The 9,110-nt window shown below is 41.5% G+C and overlaps 2 protein-coding genes across 9 annotated transcripts in view; both read left to right on the top strand.

The window, feature by feature from the left end:
- The window catches only part of AKAP10 (A-kinase anchoring protein 10), a 19,971-nt gene extending 11,452 nt beyond the window's left edge, over nucleotides 1–8,519 (top strand). The window contains exons 8-14 of one of the 8 annotated variants that reach the window (XM_009633948.2): nucleotides 298–442; nucleotides 1,195–1,368; nucleotides 3,572–3,681; nucleotides 4,553–4,635; nucleotides 5,233–5,285; nucleotides 5,753–5,848; nucleotides 7,136–8,519. In XM_009633948.2, the coding sequence (XP_009632243.1) occupies nucleotides 298–442; nucleotides 1,195–1,368; nucleotides 3,572–3,681; nucleotides 4,553–4,635; nucleotides 5,233–5,285; nucleotides 5,753–5,848; nucleotides 7,136–7,141 (667 nt within the window). In that variant the 3' untranslated portion in view covers nucleotides 7,142–8,519. Of the gene's footprint in view, nucleotides 1–297; nucleotides 443–1,194; nucleotides 1,369–3,571; nucleotides 3,682–4,552; nucleotides 5,286–5,752; nucleotides 5,849–7,135 lie in introns of those variants that run through there. The other 7 variants (XR_004841342.1, XR_004841343.1, XR_004841341.1 and 4 more) reach the window with 7 other exon arrangements.
- Nucleotides 8,520–9,072: 553 nt separating this feature from the next.
- NLE1 (notchless homolog 1) overlaps nucleotides 9,073–9,110 on the top strand; it is an 8,052-nt gene continuing 8,014 nt past the window's right edge. The window contains exon 1 of the mRNA XM_035889612.1: nucleotides 9,073–9,096. Within this exon, the coding sequence (XP_035745505.1) occupies nucleotides 9,073–9,096 (24 nt within the window). The remainder of the gene's footprint in view (nucleotides 9,097–9,110) is intronic.

The following is a 9,110-nucleotide window of genomic DNA, read 5'->3' as shown; positions in this document are numbered from 1 at the left end:
CTGCTTCCCTGCTACAAAGCTGTGTGTGTAAGATTCTGCTCATCAGTAGTCACATGATGCTCTGTCTCTTTTATCTGTACCTTCAGGGCAAGGCTTTATCAAAAATATTTCTGTGAATTGGGGATTTTTTTTTTTCCCCCTGTACTTAGTGAGGATCAGTTTTATGTACGTTTTTGAAGCCAGCACCATCTAGTGGCTGCAGCACGATTGGCCTTCGGTGGTAAGGGTGGGTACTAACCACCTGCAAAGTTTTGCAAATCCTTTTGTGTTGTTTTCTTCCCCTGTCCGGTGCTGCAGGTACTTCTCCCTTCAAGCCACGCATCCTCTTGGGTTTGATGACTCGGTAAGGTTAGAGATTGAATCCAACATCTGCAGGGAAGGTGGTCCTCTCCCTAACTGTTTCACCACTCCCTTACGACAGGCGTGGACTACCATGGAGACGGTGAGACACCTTCTTCAGAATGGTTTTGACAGTAAAGATGATCCGGAGATTGTGCAGTGTGTCAAGTGTCCCCTTTAGCATCTCTGATTTGTCTTGTTCTTTTACTGACTTCCTGTTTACCTGGATAGTGGAACAGCTTTAGTAGAATAGCTAGGCTATTTTCCCCAGCTTGATTTGAAAAGATACCATCCACTGGCTTCTGTTAATTCGCTGTGAAATGTTTGTCTTGGGTGATTATTGCATTTTAATGGAAGTAACAGAATTTCCTCCCATGCAAATTGCTATCAACAGCTTATTATATACCTTTAGAAAGTTTTCCTTCCTGCTAGTAGCAGTTGTTTGCAAGTCCAGTACCAGTGGTGTGGCTAATGGCATAACTCTGGGACAACTGGATACTAGAGGTTAATGATTTGATTCTGGAGCTGCAGGTGATTTTTGAACAGCATAGCAAAATAACTGTAAGCCTGATGGGTTGTCAGGCTTTTCTAGAGGGGAAAAAAAAATCTGAACTTCAGTTCCAGTTACTGGAGGACTTGGTTAATATGAGGTTATTTTTGTTCATTTTGCAGTAGGATTCAAATTTAAAGCAATGCAATCGCTAATCTGGAATAATTCCACGTGTGGACACTTTTACTTGTGTACCATCTACACAAGGACTGAGATGTTTTTGTGTCTCTTCTGTTCCCCAAATGATCTACAGTAATGGTGCAGACCAGCCTTGATTAAAGAGGACTCCTTATTCTGTCTCTCAGGTTTTTTTACCTGGTTTCTTGTCCAGCAACCTTTACTACAAATACTTGAACGATCTCATCCATTCAGTACGAGGAGATGAATTTCCAGGAGGGAATATTGCACTGAATATTCATGGCCCCGGTAGCTCTCCCGATAGTGATTCTATAGGGGGCCCGGATGGCTCTGCCTCCCAGGTATGAGTTCTGTTATATATCCTGTTTCAGTTACAAAGAAGTGATTTTAGCATTTCCTATATCAATATCAAAGTTGCTATGCTGTAAGGAAACATCTTGTAATTTGATTACAGTTAATCCCATTCCACTTTAACGTTAAAGCCTGTGTTATATTAGGATGTGTTTAGTCTCCCTGCTGCGAAGTTCAGACAGACAGTATTGGCATGGAAGGGTATCTATGGTATTTGTTGTACCCAGAGTCTTGTACTGCTTTTAGTTCTTTGCATCAAAGTTATGTTTTTACTAAGCTGTTAATACTCGTTGCAGACTGTTTCTTGGTGCCCTAATAGTTAAAAATGCTTTTTACTAGAAATAACACTTTTTTAATCAATACCATTGTTAAAACTTTAGGAAAACATGACACTTGTGAATATGCTATAGAATTTAAATATAAATAATAGAACTGAGCGCACAAAACTTGCACAAAGTGCCAGATCTTCTGTCCTGAAGAGTCCACTCAGTTCTAGGGTTCAAGGCGTCTGTCTACTCATGCATAGAGCAATAACAGTTAATATCTGACCAAGCCGTGTCCGCTGATTTGCCTCAGCAGACTTTTCCCTATTATCATCCTCAAGCCAGCTAGTCGTGCTGGTCTGATAGAAAATGGCCAGGCTCCTGACCTTTCCAAATGAGAGCTCTGACACTTCGCTATGTTACTGCCAGGATGCTCTGAGCTGGGGGGCGATACCTGCATTTTGTTTGCATGTATATAGTTTGACATAAAGGTGGGCATAAAAAAAGTCTGTTGCTGGGTAAGGCATTCTAATCATTTGTTAAGTATGATTAGAACTGTGCAACTGCTGCTTTGCTGTACAGTGTAGAAATGAGAATGTGACTGGGCTCCTTCGGCTCTCTTACCCTTCCAAAGTCATTGAGAAATGTCCACTGTGTATTTGCTTTGCCTGGTGCCCTGGTTGTGGGCCAGCTGCTTGCTTTTTTTATTGCCTTTTGTGGTGCCGCTTTCTGAGAGCTGTGTTCCACTGTGGGCCTAGCCTCAGAGATGGGCAGTGGAGCTCGTTACACTCTGAAACCATCCCAGTAATGCAGATGTGGAACAGACAACTCTTGGTTAAAACCAAAAATTCTAGCTTTGCTTAATTCAGCTGTGAAAGAAGAGAGGATAAGCAGATTCTAGCTTATCTGTAACCAGGTCAGCTTGCGAACTGCAAGCCCAGCTGAGAGCAGAAAAGCTAAGCTAGAACTGCTTTTGCTGAATTGCTTTTATTGAATGCTGCGGTGCTACCGTGGGTTTTAAATCCAATATCTAGACCAACGTTATTGATGTACTGTGTTTCAAGCAACTTGGAAGCTGTACTACCTGCTTGTAATATTTTTAAACCACCTAATTTGCAAGGAGGGGAGTATTCCTGCCTAGTTGCAAAGTGCAGAATAAAATCTGTGTTCTGACCTTCTTGAAATATCCTGCTGCCTGGTAGTCTGGGCAGGACAAACTGCTGGTAACTAGCTTGCTTGGACAATTTGGGAATGAAGTGCTGCATTTTGTGGTGTCTCCTACTTATCTGAATAGGACAATCTCCCGGTCTCTGCATATTTTTGCATAAAGAACGCAGAGCAGCAGGAAAGGAGCTTGCAAGGCAGCTGCCATAAACATTTCTGTTCTGTATTAAAGGTGCTGTGCATTTGTGCTCTCCCTGCTGTTGCTCTAATATTTCCTTGGCTTTTTTCATAATCTTATATAAATACTCCAGGCCAAAAAGATAAATGTTTGTTCTCTGTGTATGGGGGAAGTGTGGTGTGTTTGGGAATTGCTTACCAAGTGCATGAGAGGGATGAGTGAAGCTGCTGCAGCTTGTGAGGTGGTTCAGTGAGGTAGTTCAGTGTTACGTACTCGCCAACAAGTCATTTGCACGTGCACACAGACCTGGGCAGTTGATAATGCTTAGTCAGCAGTCCTTACACATACGTATGCTGACCTGTACATTGTGTCTCTGGCTCTGCTCAATAACTTTATCATCCTCTGTTTAAAACCAGTGTCACACTGAGTTAGGAATTGGTTGCTGTGTAGATGCTCTCTAATTCTTTTACGCTTGCTTAGAGACTTTATGGAGGTTTATCTAAGTGTAAAAGCACTAAAATTGCAGTTTTGTTAAGCAGCTCTTAGTTGTCTGCATTGGGCACTAATACTTAGAATTTTTATTTGTAGTCCAATGTCAAAAAGGCTAATGTTAAAATCCTGAAAAATTTTGATGAAGCAATAATTGTAGATGCTGCAAGTCTGGATCCAGAATCTTTATATCAACGAACGTATGCAGGGTAAGGTTCATTTAGTGTATCTCGTTCTTCCTAGTTATGTGTTTCACCTCTGTTTCATTTTGCTGTGTCCTCCTGCATGGAGAGTAGGCTTAAATGCAAGATGTTGTAATCTTAGTACATGTCTTAATATTTGAAAGTAAATTAATTTCAATAGCATGATTTAACACCAATGTCATAGTGAATGTTTCTCTGACCAGAATGGCAGACAGAAAAATATTTCTAATTGGTTTTCTCTTTCTCCTAGTTATTGTCCCTCTTTGACTCCAAAATACAGCTTAGTAGTTCCTATTTGGGGTTGGAACAGACAAAAATAAGCTCGGGTGCCTTTGATATTGTAATGTGCAGCTTGGATTTCTCCCTACCCCTATGGTAGAGAAGGGCTTATACTTCATTTCTTCAGCAGATTGCACAGCTATTCTGTTTCTTAAGTTGCTCTTTGTTACAAAGCTGTTCTGCTCTGTGGATCTCGTACAGAAGTCGTTTCTATAGCTACCTTGTTTTTCTGTTGCGTACCAGTCTTCTGTCCTTTCAGGTACTGTAAACTGCCTAATGACATGTTTTTATGATAGCGTAGACCACTTCCTAGCACTGCCTGCTGATATTACGTCATTGAGTCATTGAAGCATTTGCCTGCTTCTAGTTTCTAGAAGAATTTTTAAGATACGCTTCGAATTCAGATACGTGAGAAGAGTGGGAGATTTTTCCCAATGTATCAATTTTAGGGGGAAGAGGTGGTAACTGGTAAAACGCCAGTCTTCTGACACTGGAGGCTTTATTGCGGTGGCTTTTTTGCTTTCTTGAGTGGTAGCTTGCCGTAATGCCGAAGTTCTCTTGGTAACCTGTGTGGTTCTTTTACTCCTTCCCTCTTCAGGAAGATGACGTTTGGACGAGTTAGTGACCTGGGACAGTTTATCAGAGAATCTGAACCAGAGCCTGATGTCAAAAAATCAAAAGGTTTGCTTTCCTCTTTCCCGTTTCCCTCCATTTCTGTAAACATCTGCAGAACTGCTTTTTTTCCCTTACTGCAGTCAAGATAAGCAAGATTCTTGACTCTTTCCAGATCTGTTTTAAGCCAAATAAGAGATGCTTAGAGGATCCTGCTGTACTGAGGCAAAACCCATCTCTGGCCCAGTTTCCTAACCAAATTCTGCTTTTTGGGTCCAGCTGGACTCCTGGGAGTATGATCAGCCTGTGGGCGTTGGAGCTGTTGATGGAACCTGGCAGGGATGAAAGCCGCTAGCAGCTGAGCTGATGATCAAACCTTCAAAGATTTGGTCTCGAGATGAAAAAGAACTTCAGCTCCACATGCTTCCCACCCAGTTTGGGATCTGCTGTTAATGCTGCTTTTCAGCTCTGGTAAAGAGGAGTGGTTTGGGCTTAGTGTCTAATGAACCATGGCTCCATGTAATCCCTTGTCTGTCTTTCCTGCCACTCTTCTGTGTTCTCTAATGCCCGCAGTGCACCCTTCAGAAGGGTGGAGGGAATTGGCTTCTATAGAGGTGTGCCACAGAGCTTGCTAATACACCTTGCTTCTTTTTTTTTCTCACCTAGGGTCCATGTTTTCACAAGCAATGAAGAAATGGGTTCAAGGAAACACAGATGAGGTGTGTCCTCTTTTATGTTATCCTTGTGGCTTACTTTACCATGTAGATTAGGGAAATGAAGTATTGAAGTTCTTAATCCTGGCCGTAATATCTACAATTAGGAGTGGAGGTGCTTGCTGTCCTTTGGTTTTTTTACTGTGAAGTGACCACTGTTACGTGGATCACAGGCTGCATTTTTTCCCCCTTGGAGGGGCTTGTCCAAGTCCCCAACAAGATAAGTCTAAAAACTTCACTAACTCTCTTGGAAATTGCATAGAGTCATAAATATTCACAATAATTGAAGTTAATGCTGTACTTAAAAGCCAGGTGCATTTCCATCAAGGGAGGCTACGTTTGCTACAAGTCGCTGAGTTGTGAAGGTTAACTGCGTCTCCAAGGTTGAGTGTTTGAATTGTGCTGAGAGAACTGTATTTTTATTTTAAGAACTTGAAGCTATCTATATTTTTGGGATGGTTTTTTTACGGCAGGCTCAAGAAGAGATGGCTTGGAGGATAGCGAAGATGATAGTCAATGACGTTATGCAGCAGGCGCAATGTGAACAGCCTTCAGAGAAGGTTACGAAGGTAAGGGGGTGGAAAGGCTGCCTGTCTTTATCTGACTTAAGCCAGACTGTGGGAGGAGCAGAGCTCTTTCTTGCCTTCCTAGCGCGTCTGAAACCCACGCTGGGAAATGTTCAAACTAGCATAGCATGGTATGAAGAAACAAAGGTTGGAAGTGTTTCAGCCTATGGTATGACGATGTAGGAATTTCTTAAGACGCTGAGTGGTCCTCCTGTGCAAGCGTTAAAATTGTCTTTGTTCATTTTGAGTCTTTGCAAACGGCCTTATTGGTTAAAAGGGTGATTTGGGTAGCAGGATCAATACTGTCATTCCTTACTGAGTTCACACTTGCTGTTTCACATTAGTGAGTACTGGTGTATTTGCCTAAAGTGTCAGTAAAGCTCAACAGCTGGCAAGTTGAGTTGTCTTGTTGGGTGTGCTAATTTATGCAGTGCTGTGTCTACATTTTAACAAAGACACAGCAGCCCTCTCCGTAGGCCAGTGGTTTAGTGTGGTGTATTGTTGTTTAGCTATGTCGTTGTCGTACAAATCCAGGTTCTCTGTTTAAAAAACAAACAAACAAAAAAACCCTGCCACCAAACCCCAAAAAAGCCAGTTTGATGCAACAGTCAAATTTTGTGAAATAATGATGACAGCAGTTTACCAAGTTAATGTCTGGTACCTCTGGCTTTCAGGGATCTGACTTTTAAAATTAACTTGCACTTTTTCTAATTATTGAAGGTAAACATGTGCCAAAGCCTGGGTATTAGACCTGGATGGATGGATGGATCCATCCCTGGAAACATTCAAGGCCAGGTTGGATGGGGCTCTGAGCAATCTGATCTAGTTAGCAGTGTCCCTGCTCACTGCAGGGGGGTTGGACTAGATGACCACTAGTGGTCCCTTCCAACCCTAAACATTCTATGATTCTATGATTCTATGATTCTATAGTTTCACTATGTGACTGTTTTCTTGTTAGTAGAGCAGTTATATTTAAATTACTTATATAATGATTTCACTTAATAGCTTGGCTGCAAATGATGTAATTCCAGTCTGGCTAAATGAAAAGGTCTCTCAGCACAGTATTTAGAAATATCAAATGGCTGCAGATGCTCTGGATTCAATTAAGCAAGTATGGTTACAGTAATTGGAAGGTTGTGTTTTGGGGGATTAGGGTTTTTTTTTTTTCCTCTCCCAGACTCATAAGCGTACCTGGCTTCAACATTTTAAACACAAAATGTCTTTCTATTGAGCGATTGCCTTGTATGTTTTAGGGTAAAATGAACTCTAACCCTGTTCTTCCTTTTTCAGCTATGATTTTAGAAATGCCAGAACAGGAAATCTGGTTTTCCGCTTTGAGAATGAGTGAACTTTCCCTTTTGGTGGATTCTTTAACACAGCCAATAAAAACAAAGCACTGTTACTCCAACCACCGAAATCTCCCTCGTTTATAAGGAAGAATTAAAAAGAAGCAATCCTGTACCTCCACTGTAGAGCGTGAAGAAACACTTTCTCCTGTCGTATGTGGCATTCACAATAATGATGGCTTTTAAAGAGATGAAGATGTGGTTTACGAATGTGTCACTGAGAAACTGTGATCGACTTCACAAATACTTGACCCTGTCAAAAAGACTTTTAAGCAAAATATCTGGAATGGGGCACAAGCCACAACAAAGAGGGGAAGGTTTTGCTGTAGTTTCTAGTTCTACTACTTGTAATTTTTAAATACATAATTGGAAAGGCCATGGGGCACATCCCTGACATTGGCCATTGGAGAAGTGAACCTGAAATGGTGAATTCATTGGCGGTGAATGACCTAAAAAGTTCTAAGTTTTATTTTTCCTTACTTGAAATAGATGCATATTCAACTGTAAGATAAATGTATTTTACTTCATAACTACATTAACTCCGAAGGCAGCGTAGAATGATCAGGAGCGAAGCCTGGACAGTGTAACTCTTGTTGAGCTCTTACACCTGCACACACAATCCCCTGCTTCCAACAGGGAGCAGACTCAGAAGTGATCTTGCACTTGTGCAACCCTCTGCTCCTGGGCCACGGCTCCGCAGCCCATGTTTTGAGGAGATCGTACCCTGTAGACTGCTCCATTTTCTTTCCTCGCCATCCCATGAGCAAGGCAAAAAGTAATTGCTGCCATTCTCCATAGCTTGTTGTCCTCCCAACAACATAGTATCTAATTCCAGATGTTTGGTTTACAAAGAAAAACAGTTTTTAATGACCTCTGGCCTTCTCCCTGACATTGTCAACACTTGCAACTTGCAAAACCTTTAGTTCAAGTAAAAAAGCCACCATGTTACACAGCACCTCTATTTTATTTTTTTTTTTCCAGGGAATTGATTTTGCAGGGTATCAAAAGTACTCAGTGTCTCACCGTTATGTTATTGCTGCATTTTTAGTATACAACACTTCCACTTTGGGTTTTTTGTTTTACTCTTATGATTGCTTTTTTTTTTCCTCAAACTTGTGCAAAAAAAATCACTTTGTGAAGAACTCAAATCATCTCCAATGTTTGGAATATCTTGATTGACTTAGCAAGCGTTATTCTGTTGCAATATTCGATTGTCTAGAGATACACTGTATTGTCTATAAAAAAGCAAAAAAGGCTGTGTATAGGTTTTTGGTACTATGTACCACCTCTTATTTCTCTCATGCCCAAGTATTCATGTACTTAAAACATACTATATTTAATTGTGTTTTGATTTAAAATATATAAATATTAAAATTTGTGTCAATTTTCTGTTTTGATGGGATTTGACTTTACATGTATGTTGTGGGGTTTATTTTGGTGGGTTTGTTTTTTTTTTTGAATGTGAGTCTTAAGGGTTTATAAAAGAAACAAACCCTGAATCGTTGGTCTTTGGTACACCTGCACCCCTTTCTTGGTATTTAATGGGTGATGTTAATGGGAGTGTGGTGAAGTAAGAATAATTTCTAGCTAAGTACTAACTAAGGGGGTGTTTTAATCACAGGATGTGTCAGGGGCAGGTAGAAGGGGCAGGGCTTGGTCCTGTAGCAGGTCTTCCCTGCCTCCTGTCCAGCCCGACGAGCCGGTGTTTATGTGGTGAATAAACCATGATTGAGCCCCAGCCCTTCTCCCCTGCACCCCAAAGGCATACCGCAACCGGGCGGGCTGCAGCATTGACTTCATTTCTTACTGCACTGGGATAGTTGGGGTAACTTTTCCTGGGTTTGCCGCAATGAAAAAGCAGCAGAGCGGTCACCACGCAAAATGCCCCGCAGCGGCCTCGAACCGGTGGAGCCCCGGAG

Source organism: Egretta garzetta, unplaced genomic scaffold (assembly GCF_000687185.1).
Source record: "Egretta garzetta isolate BGI_Z169 unplaced genomic scaffold, ASM68718v1 scaffold112, whole genome shotgun sequence".
NCBI classification, from domain to species: domain Eukaryota; kingdom Metazoa; phylum Chordata; class Aves; order Pelecaniformes; family Ardeidae; genus Egretta; species Egretta garzetta.
This window is presented reverse-complemented; position numbering and strand designations above follow the sequence as displayed.